Source organism: Petaurus breviceps, unplaced genomic scaffold, assembly GCF_028583685.1.
Source record: "Petaurus breviceps papuanus isolate PSGF00001 unplaced genomic scaffold, PetGlider_PUasm1.0 175, whole genome shotgun sequence".
Taxonomy (NCBI): domain Eukaryota; kingdom Metazoa; phylum Chordata; class Mammalia; order Diprotodontia; family Petauridae; genus Petaurus; species Petaurus breviceps.
Window position 1 is genome coordinate 60,010,834 of NW_027185764.1, and position 14,433 is coordinate 60,025,266.

At 42.0% G+C, this 14,433-nt stretch overlaps 1 protein-coding gene across 1 annotated transcript in view; it reads right to left on the reverse strand.

The window, feature by feature from the left end:
- Nucleotides 1-14,433, reverse strand: part of GRAP (GRB2 related adaptor protein) — a 59,362-nt gene that overhangs the window by 2,352 nt on the left and 42,577 nt on the right. The window contains exon 4 of the mRNA XM_069085196.1: nt 5,100-5,268. Coding sequence (XP_068941297.1) covers nt 5,100-5,268 — 169 coding nt within the window. The remainder of the gene's footprint in view (nt 1-5,099; nt 5,269-14,433) is intronic.

Sequence of the window (14,433 nt, forward strand, 5' to 3'; positions counted from 1 at the left end):
CTTTCTTTCTTTCTTTCTTTCTTTCTTTCTTTCTTTCTTTCTTTCTTCCTTCCTTCCTTTCTTTGTACACAGGATATATTTTTAATTTTAATTTGCATTAACATTTTCTCCATCATTTTCTTAAGTTGAGACAATCAACAAGACAATAAATCAAGGCCTGATTTGTAGCTATTTGTTTATTTTTCAAGTGTAATTGCTCACACTGAAAATGGAACCACGGAAGCTGGTACAAGCTAGTATGGGGCAGCTAGGTGGCACAATGGATAGAGTGCTGGGCCTGGAGTCAGGAAGACTTATCTTCCTGAGTTCAAGTCCAGCCTCAGGTACTAGTTGTGTGACTCTAGGCAAGTCACCCAGCCCTTTTTGCTTTGTTTCCTCATCTGTAAAAAAAAAAAAAAAAGCAAACCACTCCAATATCTTGAGGCAGGATCATTTCAACAGCCATCTATCCTATGGACCAGTCCAGCCTGAACTCTAGATTACTATTTAGTGCAGCTGACTCTTAGTGGTGGGGCATTTGAGACAGAACTGTGTCTATGTCCAACAGATGGTTGAATTAAAGAGAAATTTCAGAAGTCTAGTTACAGGATATCAGACCTAGGAAGGCCCTCATAATCTAATCCTTTCACATTATAGATGAAGAAACTGAGACCCAGAGAGAAGGCTACACAGCCAATTAGTGGCCAATTCAATTCTTTCTCCACTATAATATATTCTCATTATTAGGACCAGGAAGATGCTACTGTGGGGGGTGGTTTTTAAGAAAACAAAGGCGTAAGTAGGAGTGGATGGTAGAATTCCTGAACCCAGAGTTCTTGGCCCAGATAAAGAAAATGGTGACATGAATCAATAGGGTTCATTCTAAAGAAATGGAGCAGAAGGAGGAGACCAGAGGTTCATTAAGTTTGGTGATAGGTATAGGCAGAGTCAGTGATCAATTAAGCAGTTGAGACAACCTCTCCCTTCCCTGTCCTGCCAAGGGACACCCACCCCTCCTTAAATGAAAGGACTCTTAGAGTCACCACTGGGTCAGGTGACAAAAGAGAGCTTAGTATCTCAGAAGGCCCCTATGTCAGTGTGCTTTTGCTTTGAGGAAAGGAATTCAAAGGGCTGTGGAATAGGACCTCTCCCAGCCAGAACAGTATATTTGGATGGAAGGAAAGATATGGGAAGGCGTAAGCAGTAGGGGATCAGATCTTGGTGGCTGGAGGCCGAGCCACAGATATATCCAGGGAATGAATCAGGAGACCAACGTTTCTGAGGGAGGGCCTATTAATTCTTCCCAGAATGGAACCTCTTAGCAGGTGACTACAGAGCTGATGACTTCTGAGACTACAGAAGGGTTGTGTTCTGGACTCCTTTCTCCCCACCATACTTTAGCATGCATATTTGCAAACCCTTCTTACGATGGAAGGAAGGTATAAGCACTTACCAAGCACCTACTATGTGTTTCACAGTACTATGTGATTTACCATTATCCCATATGATCCTCACAACAATCCTAGGAGGTAGGTGCTATTATTATTTCCATTTTAAATAGAGGGAAACTGAGGCAGACTTGAGTTTAAGTGACTTGAGCAGGACTGAACAGCTAGTAAGTGTTTGAGGCCAGATTTGAACTCAGGTCTTCCTGATTCCAGGCCCAGAGCTCTATCCACTGAACCATCTAGTTGTCTAAAATCCATTAAGGTTCCTAAGATTCAATTGCTTTATGTGGATTAGGGAGAATGTCCACTCAAGGACCAGTCTACCCACAGTACCTGGGGAAAAGTCTTGCTCACTGGAGGAAATCCTCCATCATCCATCTGTCAAAAGCCTCTTTGGGAGCTCCATAAGATGGTTAAATGTGCTTTCAGCATTTTAAGTGTAGTTTTTAAAAGCTGGGGAGTCTTACAAAGGAGGCTGATGAGAAAAGAGAGAAGGGAAAATAGGAACTATCTAGATAGTGTTCGGACTAGTACAGGTAGCAGAGCCCCCTGGGACAGGCTGGTCTACCCCATGTTGTTGCAGAGCCAAGTGAAGTCAACATCAGATTCCACAGTGCTGTCTGGTTGGTTTGCAGGATGCTGATGCTCCCTAGATAGCTTCTAGGGTGTTTCCCTAGCATCTTTCCACAAATAGACTGGTGGCAATCATTTGGGAATGGGCACAGAAAATATTTAATACCTTGTTCAGCAGCCTGTTATTACCTTGCCATTCTATTTCATTAAGCACTTCTTGCTTTGAATTTATGTGTCATCTGGCTTGGTTTGGTATTTTTTAAAAAACTACACAGGTGGGGTCTAAGAGCTGGAGAATTTGAATAGACAACTATCCCAACAGAACTGTGAACCTGGGTGGAGTTGAAAGAGAAGGCCATGATGAAGGGTCTCCAGGCTACTAAGACCAACTCACCCCAATACATTTTGAAGGCCTTATTTTGGCATTTCTCAGATTCTCTGGTTCAGACTCTTAGCAGAGAACCCTGAAGGCCCACCGCATTATGGATTTTGACTATTGAAACCAGGGGTTTTTAATCTTTTTTGTTACATGGGCTCCCTTGGCATTTTGGTAAAAAACCAATAGACTCTCCAGGATAATGTGTTGGGGTTTTTTCAGTTTGTAATTGAAGGAAACACAAAATTTCAGTTAGAGGTTAGTGAAAATAAATGTGATTCTTATTTTCTCCATCCAAATTTACAGATTTCTTGAAATCTATCTGTGGTTCTAGTAACAAAACTGCTCTGATCCTTTTTGTAATCTTGACGTCTCAGGGTCTGAATATACTTCTTACTCCCACCCCACCATCCAAAAATCTCCTGTAGCTTAAAAGTTTCACCTTTGCAGGTGTCATTAGCCTTAATTAAGGGAGGGGTATAAAGAACGTTGAGATTTCTTCTAATGAAAGAGTCCAAAAGTGGACATTTATGTTATTGTGAAGAATAACAACTTACAAAAGTCAACTACAATTGGGGGTGGCTGCTGCCTTTTCTTTTGGCAATCCCAGCACTCCACCCAGGCAGGAAACAATAGCTGCCCGCCCGAGGAGCAGTGATTCTCTCATCCCTTCCTGCCCTGTCCTGTCCTTCCCTGTCCTGTCCTTCCCTAGGTCATGGACTTCGAATGCTGCAGCCCAGACAGGATTGGAATGTGGACTAAGAGTTAGCCAACCTCTGCCTAGAGGGCCGAACATAACCACCAAATTACCACGAGGCCAGACAAGTCACTGGGTGAGCCTTTTGCTGCTTTCTTTATTTGTGGTTCTCCTTGCTACCCTTAATCTTCTGAAGATGCTTCAGCAGCGCCCAACTCTGCAAGGCTTCTGGCCAGTAGCATTGATCTACCCAGGCAAACAGCTGCTTTCTCTCATTGGTAGGCAGTTACCAAAACAGAAATTCTTAACCTTGTCTGTGTCGTGCTTGCAGAACCTTTGACAGTATGGTGAAGCCTATGGACTTCTTCTTGGAATAATGTTTTTAAATGTATAAAATAAAATACATACAAAAAAATGGCAATAGTTTTTAAATTTTTTTTTAAAAGCCAAAAGATTCATGTACTCCAGGTTAAGAACAACTCTCCCAGAGGGAGTTTTCAGTGTTTCGAGAGAGATAAAATGAAAGAGTCTAGAAAGGGGACTGGACTTTTGTTCTTTCTGTCTGGCTCTGCTGTCATGTACTCTTACTTTGCGTGAGATAAACTGATAAGTTTCCCAGTATGGCTCATCTTCTCTTACCTACAGGCTCCAGGAGAAGAGTTTTGAACCTGGGGGTTCATTAACTAACTTTTTTGTTTTTAATATTTTGATAACTATTTCAATATAATTGGTTTCCTTCGTGATACCCTGGATTTATTTTATGCATTTAAAAACAATATGTATTTTATTTAATGCACTTAACATTGTTATGAGAAGAGGCCGGTAGGTGTTTCATCAGACTACCAAAGAGTCCAAGTCGCCAAAAAAAAGGTCAAAAACTCCTACTCTGGGATGGCCATCCCCTGGGGATTGGCTCTTAAGAGACCGGTAACCAGGAGACATTCGGGTCCCTTTGTTATGAGGGTGTGTCTCTGCAGCTCCAGTAGCTTGCCTAGATTCTCGATGTTGTGGTTTGCCTGATTCTCTGGTCTCTACAGATTTCCTGAATGCCGGCTACTTACTTGTCTTTGAGATCTAGTGATTTACTTTGATTTATTTTGCTCTTGGTTCCCACCTTGCTCTGACCTGTGGTACCCTTGACCCCCTGACCCTACTGTTTCTTCTTATTGCCTTTTAAGTAATTTTCTACATCCAGTCCATTTCTATTCCTGGCCCTTTACTCTCAAATCTCAGGCTCTCCCAATCTGTTTCCTGCCCTGCCTTCAAGATCCTTTGCCGCCCACAGATCCCTGGAGCAGGCATTACTAGCTAAGGGTGGCTGTATTTCACAAAATCCCTCTTTCAGATGCTGCCATTCTTCTCTGGGGCAAATCCTTTAGGTAGAATCAATACTTGATCATCTGGGAAAATCTCCCTGGTTGTAGGGGTGGGAACTGAAGAGACACTGTGTCTGTAACATCTCCTATAGCTAGTTCTTCAGAGGTAGACAGGAGGTATGAGATTCTTAGAAGCCATTTATTCCTTTAATCCTTAGTCCACCCCCACCTATCTCCCCCACACCTTCTCCAGTCCACACCTCCCCATGGTTTCCAGAGGCTTCTGGGACTACTGTCTGCAAAAGCCTCCTCCTCCCCTGGGTTCCACACCCTTGTCTAGTGTCTGAACTCATCAGGGAGAGTCACTAACTAGGAGAGAAGGGACTGGAAAAATGGGGCTAGGGATGCCACACCTTCTTAATGTTCCAAGGAGTTCCTGATACTTACCCAAACTCTTCTCCTGTCGCTGTGACCAGTCATTTAGTCAGTCAGCAAGCATTATTTGAAACCTTACAACATACCAGGCATTGTCCTCAGTGCTGGACCTCTAGGTCCCTAACTGGGAATCTGCCTGATTTTTAATTCTTGCCTCTATGTCCTCATTCCACCCTGGCCTTCAATAACATAACATCCTTGACTGTAGTCCCACCTCTGGCCTACTAAGCTAACCTAGGGCTGGAACCCATGCTCCTGATGGGGCCTCTTGATACCTTGTGTGTTGGGTCCTCATCCCTCAGGAAGATTTGCTTCTTCTTGGCGATAGTAGTTGTACGGTAGAAGTCCACCAATTCATTGAGTGAGTTGAACTTCTCCTCCCAAAGGAAGTACTTCCCCATGTTCTCTCGAAGTACCTTGAAGTGCTGAACCTGATCACCATAGCTGAGGAAGGAAAAGAATGATATCTTAGGCTGAGTAGCCAGGGTCATGGAAAGCAGAGTCTTCAAAAGCCCATTAGAATATAATTTCCTTTTTTTGTTGTTTATTTATTTTAAGTGTTCAACATTCTCTTTTATAAGATTTTGAGTTCTAAATTTTCTCCCCATCCCTCTGCTCCCCTTTCCCTAAGATGACACATAATCTGACATATTCTATACATGTACAATCATATTAAACATATTTCCACATTAGTCATATTGTAAAGAAGAATCAGAAGCAAAGGGAAAAACCACAAGAAAGAAAAAAAAGAAAAAATAGTACACTTCAATCTGCATTCAGGCTCCATGGCTCTTTCTGTGGATGTGGACAGCATTTTGCATCTTTAGTATTTTGGAATTGTCTTAGATCATTGCATTACTGAAAAGAGGAAGTCTATCAAAGTTGGTCATCGCACAATGTAGCTGTTACTGTGTACAATGTTTTCCTGGTTCTGTTCACTTCACTCAGCATCAGTTCATGTAAGTCTTTCCAGGTTTTTCTGAAATCTGCCTGCTCATCATTTCTTATGGAACAATAGTATTCTATTACATAGAATATAATTTCCTTGTGGGAAAGCATAGTTTTGTTTTTGTATCCCAGGAGTCTTGCAAGTAATAGGTGCTCAATGTGTGTTTGATACCTTTGATCTAATCCAATCCTTTCATTTTACAGATAAGGAAACTGAGGCCTAAAGAGGCCAAATGATTAACCAAGATCATCCAAATAATAATAAATAATAGTGCCAGGATTTGAACCCAGATTCTGTGCCTCCTGCTTCATTGCTTTTTGGACACAATAGCCTACCTCCCAGGAACTGGTACAAGAGTGGGGATTGACTCTAAAAGAGCAGTGCAACATTTTCATAGTGGTCCACAAGTACACAGCAATTCTTTGTAATTTTTGAGAAAAAAAGTAGCAGTGGCCCCAGGTTCCTAACAGCTAGGTGGTACAGTGGATAGAGTGGCAGCTTTGGAGTCAGGAAGACATGGGTTCAAATCTGACCTCAGATATTTACTAGATATGTGATCCTAGGTAAGTCACTTAACCCTGCTTACTTCAGTTTCCTCATCTGTAAAATGAGCTGCAGAAGGAAATGACAAATCACTCCAGTATCTTTGCCAAGAAAACCCCAAATAGGGTCACAAAGAGCCACAACTGAAACAACTGAATAACAAGGTTTTCTGGAGACTTTGTCAACCTTGTTCTCTTAATCGACTATGAAGCTTCTGTGAAGCTTTTCCCACCTTGAGCCCCTCATAACTTCACCAAGTGGCTTTGTTTCCCTTTGTAATACTATGTATTTTATTTCATGCATTAAAAAAAATATATTCTGGGGGCAGCTAAGTGGCACAGTGAATACAGCACTGGTCCTAGAATCAGGCGAACCTGAGTTCAAATGTGGCCTCAGACACTTAACACTTACTAGCCGTGTGACCTTGGGCAAGTCACTTAATCTCAATTGCCCTGCCTTCCCTGCTCCAAAAAGAAAAAGAAAAAAAATTATATATATATATATATATATATATATATATATATATATATATATATTCTGAGGAGGAATTCGTTACACCAAAAAAAGTCTAAGAATCCCTGATAAAAGATAATTAAATGAAGAAGAGAGAGTACTAAATACTGGGGGAGATCAGGTTTTGTGTGGGAGAGAACACCTGAGTTAAACCATGAAAGAAGACAAAATAAGGAGAAAATGAATTCCAGGCACCAGGAACAGCCTTGGCAAAGGGAAGGGGTTGGGAGACAAAATTCTGAGTTCAGGGAATAGTTAGAAGGACACTTTGGCCACCACATAGAGTGCGTAAAGTAATATGAAATGTCTGGAAAGATAGACTGGATAACTTGAAATGCCTGTCTTGGGACTTCTGACCCCTACTTGGCAGCCAGCAGAGAATCCCCTTTCTCTTTAACTCAGGACTGGTCCTTACACATATTTTGGCTCTGGGATAGCGATGTGTCAGAGACAGTGCTGAATGCCATGTTCTGTCTAAAACCTAACATGTTGTTGGAAAAATACCATGATGTGTGTCATATTGCTTGCCATCTCAAGGGGCCAGAGAGGAGAAGGAGGAAGGGAGAGAATTTGAAACTCAAAAGTTCTTAAAATGAAGGTTTAAAAAATTTACATGTAATTGAGAAATACTAAAAAATTTTTTTTAGTTTTATGAAAGAAAAATGCCACAATAACAAGATAAACTAAGAGTGTAGCCTGAGGGGGGTGGTTGAGGGTAGAGAGCAAGGACAAGCAGAGAATCTGTATTCTTGAAAAGTCTATAGCCTAGAAACTTTCTGGGTTCTAGAGCTATATAGTTTTGTTATGTTTATGTAACAAAGTAACTAGATCTTGGTTAAAAAATGTTGTCTAGGGGCAGTTAGGTGGCAAAGTGAATAGAGCATCAGCCTTGGAGTTGGGAGAACCTGAGTTCAAATTCGGCCTCAGATACTTGACACACTTACTAGCTGTGTGACCTTGAGCAAGTCACTTAAGCTCCCCTCCCCCCCAAAAAAGTGTTGTCTAGTATAAAGGGTCTGCTTTTAATCACTTCAGGAAACATTTATTAAGTGTCTAATATACAACAGTTTATATATGGCATATAATTGCTTGTGTATAAATAGGGGCTTCTAAATAGTTTGAGGTATTTGAAAATAGTTTATTCTCTTACATCTCTTGCTTATTTTAGTTCCTTCACTTAGCAGTTTTAACACTTTCTTTACATTTGCATCACGTAGAAAGGGTTTGCCAAGCAAAGATGGGTTTCGGGTTTATCCCATGTCAGGAACCAAAAACTCAGAATTAGTTCCAAATGTACGAAGAGATTTTTGTTGGGACAATTATAACTGTGCTCTAAGAGAAGGTCAAATTAGAAAATATTCCAGGCTACCAGCACCTATCATTCAGTGGGCCAACTTAGGGTATGTTACAAGCTGTTACAGAGTAATTTTAGTCGTGTCCAACTCTCCAGGACCACATTTCAAGTTTTCTTGGTAGAATTACTGGAGTTGTTTGCAATTTCCTTCTCCAGCTTATTTTACAGATAAGAAACTGATGCAAACAGGGTCAAGTGACTTGCCCAGGGTCGCACAGCTAGAAAGTATCTGAGGTTGGGTTTGAACTCAGGTCCTCCTGACTATAGGACCTATAGCTCTAAGCCACTACACCACCCAGGCAACTAAGAAGCACTTGTTCACGTTGCAAGTACTTCCTGAGAAACACTCTTTGGAGGTAGTATATTATAACTAAAAGAATTGCTCAACTTCATCTCTGCCACTTATTAGCTGTGTGACCCTGGGCAAGTCACATCCTCTCTGTGCTTCAGTTTCTTCATCTTTAAAAACGGAATAATAGGGACAACTAGGTGGCGCAGTGAATAGAGCACCAGAGCTGGAGTCAGGAGGACCTGAGTTCAAATCTGACCTCAGACACTTAACATTTACTGACCTTGGGCAAGTCACTTAACCCCAATTGCCCTTACAAAAAAAAAAGCAAAAAAAAAGGGGGGGGAGGAATAATAACATCACCTACCTGAAAGGGTTGTTGTAAGGATCAAAATGAGTATATAAAGTGTTTTTAAATGCAAACCTTAGAGAGCTAGATAAATGATAGCTAAATAATTGTTATGGTTGAAAGTGCTTTGTAAGCCTAAGATTTAAAACACCTATGATTTCATCAGAGGGAATGTCCTATTAGGGTAATTTCCTTTACTTGGGGCAGATTACAATCCATCTATGAGTTCTAGGGAGGTGCCTGAGCTACAGACACAGGGAGTTGGTGACTGAGTCAGAGATTAAGTGACTTATCCACAGTCACAGTTAATAAAAATGGATGCAGGGTTAAAGCCAGTTAAGCATCAGAATTAGGAAGTTAACACAGGTCTACCACTCTGAAAGGCCTCTAAAGGGTTGTATTTACCATGTCATAATTAGAACGAGCACTGGTTTGGGGTCCAGAGACCTGGATACAAGTCTTGGCTCTACCATTTAGGAATCTTAATGGTAAGACATTTACCTTGACCAAGACATTGGAATTCTTTTTACCTCCGTTTCTCCACCTACAAAATAAAGGTAATAAGACACATACAATCTACCTCACAGACCATAAAGCACAAGGGGAGCATCAGCTCTCATTCTCGTGCCCATTTACACTGGGGTCTGAGCCCATGACCTAAGGGAATTAATCTGTCTGCGGCACCAGCTCCTCTTGGTGACTCCTCTGCAGACAAAGAACCGAGGGATGTGCTGAGGTCCTCCTTTGCCACCGCAAGTTGGGGCGAGAAGCTGCCACTCACTGGCCATATTGGTTTACACCGATCATAATGCTAGTGCCTGTGCTTCCATGAGCCAGAATGTTAGCTAGGCAAGGAGTCTATTCTCCAAATAAAGTTAAGTAAAGCTGCATGCTTACACTTCTCCTGCTCACTCTTGCTTGCTTGATCATCCTGTTTCCCCTCCTCCACCTACAATATACTTCCCTTCCTCTAGAACTTCTGCTGACTCTTCCAGGGATGGGAAATCTGCATGAGTTTAAACCAACCTCTCTTCCAAGAATCTTTCCCTGACAACCCCAGCCCACATTAATGTTGGGCAGCCAAGTGGTGCAGTGGATAAAGTGCCAGGCTTTCAGTCTCTTCCTGAATTCAAATCCAGCCTTAGACACTTACTAGCTGTGTGACCCTAGACAAGTCACTTAACCCTATTTGCCTTGGTTTCCTCATCTGTAAAATGAGATTGAGAAGAAAATGGCAAATCACTCCAATATCTTTGCCAAGAAAACTCCAAATGAAGTCACAAGTCATACATGACTAAACAATTCTAGCACTAATAATCATCTTAATATCAAATAGGCTTCTGAATATTCCACATGCGTAAGCCTTCTTTCCCTGCCTTACCAGATTATGAGGTTAGCTAATTAAGGTTATATAATATATATATAAGGTTAGCTAATGCTGGGTTCGAAAAAGGTTTGCTAAGCAAAGGTGGATTTCAGGCTAATCCCATATCAAGAACCAAAAACTTGGAATTTGTTTCAAATGTATAAAGAGGTTTTATTAGAACAAACATAATTGTGCTCTAAGATGTGGTCAAGGGGAGCTAGATGGTTCAATGGACACCTGAAGTCAGGAAGACATCTTCTTAAGCTCAAATCTGGCCTCAAACACTTACTTGACCCTGGGCAAATCACTTAACCCTGTTGGCCTCAGTTTCCTCATCTGTAAAATGAGCTGGAGAAGGAAATGGCAAAGCACTCCACTATCTTTGCCAATAAAAACCCCAAATGGGATCACAAAGAGTCAAGACACAAGTGAAATGAATGAGGAAGTCAAATTAGAAAATATTCTGGGATGTCAGTACATGTCATACAATGGGCCAACTGAGGACACTGTGCAACTCATGAAAAACAATTGTTGGAGATAGTATAGCACAACTGAGAGAGTTCTACTTGGAGCCAGGAGACCTAAGTTAGAGTATCAGGGGTCATTGGAGTATGCTGAAACCAGCTCCAACTTAGATCCTACAGACTAGGGCTTGATTTATTGTGTTGTTGATTGTCTAGTCTTGAGAAAGTAATGGAGAAAATTTTAATAATGCAGATTAAGCAGAAAAGTGCATCATGGGTATGTGTGTGTGTGTATGTGTGTATCACATACATATGGGGGGGGACCCTAGGAGAGCTGATTATTAAACATTTACCAGCACACTGCTTGGACCATGTCTTTTTTTTTTTTAAATAGTAACATATATATATATATGCATATATATATATATTTAATTCTACAAACATTCCACTACATATATATTCAATATACAATTTCACAAACACTAAGTCAATCACTAAACAAGCATTTATTAAGTGCCTACTTAGAATGTGCCAGGCATTGTGCTAAGAAGACAAAGAAAGGCAAAGACGAGGAACTTACATTCTAATGAACAGAAAATATACAAATAGCTGTATATACGAGCTACATACAAGGTAAATGGAAGGTAATCTCAGAGGGAAGGAACTGGAGGGGTTAGAGATGGGACAAAGAAAAAAAGAACATTTTAAAGCACTGATTATGTTCCAGGCACTGGATGAAACACTTTACAATTATTATCTCATTTGATTCTCACAACAGCCCTGGGAGGGAGGTGCTATTATCATCCCCATTTTACAGTCAAGGAGACTGAGGCAGATAGAGGTTAGGTGACTTGCCCAGGGTCATACAACTAGTAACTGAGGCTAAATTTGAACTTAGGTCTCCTTGACTCCAGGCCTAGCTGCCTCTGCCTATTACAGAAGGTACATATGATTGAACTTTTGAGGAAAGCCAGGAGCAAGGAGTAAGAAGGGAGAGCATTCCATGTAACAGCTGGTATATATCACCTTCTCTGGGGAGACAGCTAGGTAACACAATGGCTATGTGACTCTGGTCAACTCACTTAAAAAAAAAAACAACAAACCTCTGCCTCAGTTTCCCCCTCTGTAAAAAGGCAATAATAATAATAGTATCCCAGGGTGGTTGGGAGTTTAATTTGAGGTGTTTGAAAAGCACTTGTGAACACTTAAAGTGCTACATAAATACTAAATATTATTATTGCAAAAATTGTGCTAGGCATAGAAGATACCGAGATAAACAAAATAGCGTTCCTGCTTTCACAGAGCTTTCAACCCAGTAAGAAGACCTGCTGGATAAATATAAAATGAAATTGCAACATCAGTTGGGAGGTTGCAGGAGGGACTATGTCTTTTCATAGTATTATCCAGAATATTAGTCCTTGAACAGACTTTAGAAATTACCTAACATGGCCCCTTCATTTTAGCAGATGGGGAAACTGAGGCCCAGAAGGGAGAAGTAATTTGTCCAAGGTCTTGAATTCAGTGGTAGAGACAGGACTAGAACTCAGGTCTCCTGACTCGCAGGCCTTGGATCTTTTCACGGTATGTTGGTTCATCCTACTGTGCAGACAATTGCATACCCTCCCCAGGGGAGAGGCACCTGGCTTCATCATACCCCATGAAGCAATCTTCCCAAGTGCTGTGTAGACAATAGGTCTCAGACGCCTTCAGAAGCAGCAGCAGTGGCAGTAGCAGCAGCCGCAACAGCGTTCACAGAGCCGGGGGCATTGTTCTACTCTGAGTAACCCACCTATGGGACCAGAATCTAACACGTGGGCAACTGGAGGATTGTTCCCCAGCTGAAGAACAAGGGTGGGGACTGGACAACTCCCGTCCTGTCTGGCCCAGACGTTCCCTTCTCTGAATAAAGCTGAATGACTCCAGCGCCTGGAGGGACAGTCAGATGATGAAAAGTTCACAGAGGCTTGTTAACCCTGAATGAAAATAGGGAGGCCCAAGCAGGCCTGTGCTAAGTGTATAGCGAGGATGTCTACCACAGTAGGCCAAGTGTATTCTTACCTTGGAGCCTAGGGACTATGCCAGGGTTGGAGAACCTGGGGCCTTGAGGTCACATGTGGCCTTCCAGGTCCTTGGGTGTGACCTTTTGACTGAGTCCAAGTTTTACAGAACAAATCCTTTTATTAAGGGGATTTGTTCTGTGAAGTTTAGATTCAGTCAAAGGGCCACACTTGAGGATCTAGAGGACCACATGTGTTCTTGAGGCCAAAGGTTCTCCACCCCTGTACTATGCTTTAAAAGAAAGTCACATTAAAGCATGTTCAATTGAAAATATTTTCAGATATCACTAACCTCTGAGTGAAGGCCAACAAAAGAATCCCTTCTCCATGGGGGTGCATAGGCAAGAACTAAGATGGAAACCAAAGAAGGCCTTAAAACAAACCAGAAAAACACAACAAAACCCATACAATAAAATTCATATATTTTCTCTTTGGAAAGTCCATTAGACCCTGAATCAGCACCTATTCATTCTAATTTTCCATATTAATCAAGCAGACTTGGTTGTCTGGAAGCTGGGACTAGTCCTGGGATTCAAAGTGTCTGTAAGGAACATCCCATCTCATTCCCATCCTAGTGAATGGGTGGTTTCATCAGCATCCTCAGAAAACAAATTGTGCATTCTCACCTTTTCACCTTTGCTTATCTCCAAATTCCTTCTTGAAATGTCCTTTCTCCTCCTCCAGAGATCTAATATCCAGCCTTGAAGACCCTACTGCCCTATGAATCTCATATCCTCTATGAATTTTTCTATGCCCACTCTCACTCACAATGATCCCTCGCTCCTTCTCCTGAGTTCCTATAGCATTTACTGTCTATCCCACTCATCTGGCACTGCTAGGCGTTTTTAAGTGTCTTGTCACTCCTTCCTTAGCAAAGCTGTGAGCTCCTGAGGATAGAGAGTGTCTGTTCTCCCTGCCCCTCCTGCATTGATGAGCCTTCAGGAAGTATTGATAAAGATGTTGTTGATGGTTGGGTTTCTTGCCTGGTGATGGTGGGTATGGGTGATGGATGAGCTCAGGATTGGGATGGGGCCAGAAGGACTTCCCCCTCAAGGGCAGAAGCCAAAGGAATTGATGCTCAACAGGAAGTGCCAAGGGCGAGTATCTTTGTGTGCGCTGTGGCGGACAGGCTGCTGCTCAGAGAGCCAGGGGAATGCTGAGCCCAGCAGAAAAGTTCCACTGAACTTTTCTCAGGTTGCATCAGCAATACAGCTTGCCAGGCTGGTTTTTCTGGCCAGGTACATGAATGGGTGATGGGAAAAAAACAAGGAGTTGGGTGGGCACAGCCTCCCTCCTTGTCCCCCACTGTCCTAGAAGAACCAAGGGACAGCACAGGCTGCCTAGGGAAGAGTTATTGTCTATTCTCAAGGCCAACCAATTTAGAGGACCAAGTAAATAGGACAAATGGTTCAGCCTCACTAAACTGTATCTCAACAGTGAGGTTGGGAGAACACTGGAATGGGAATCGGGAGCCCTGGCTCTAGTAGTAGCTTTGAGAGCAACTTGCCTTGTGTCCTTGGGCAAGTCACTTCAATTCTTAGAGCTTCATTGTCCTCAGCATATTGCATTAGATGATCTTTTATGACTTTTCCAGTTCTAACATTCTAAGTTTCTTAGATTCTATGATTAAAGAGGGGGAGGGAGAGAAGAAGAGACAGGGAGAGAGGGGCAGGGGAGGGAGAGAGAGAGAGAGAGAGAGAGAGAGAGAGAGAGAGAGAGAGAGAG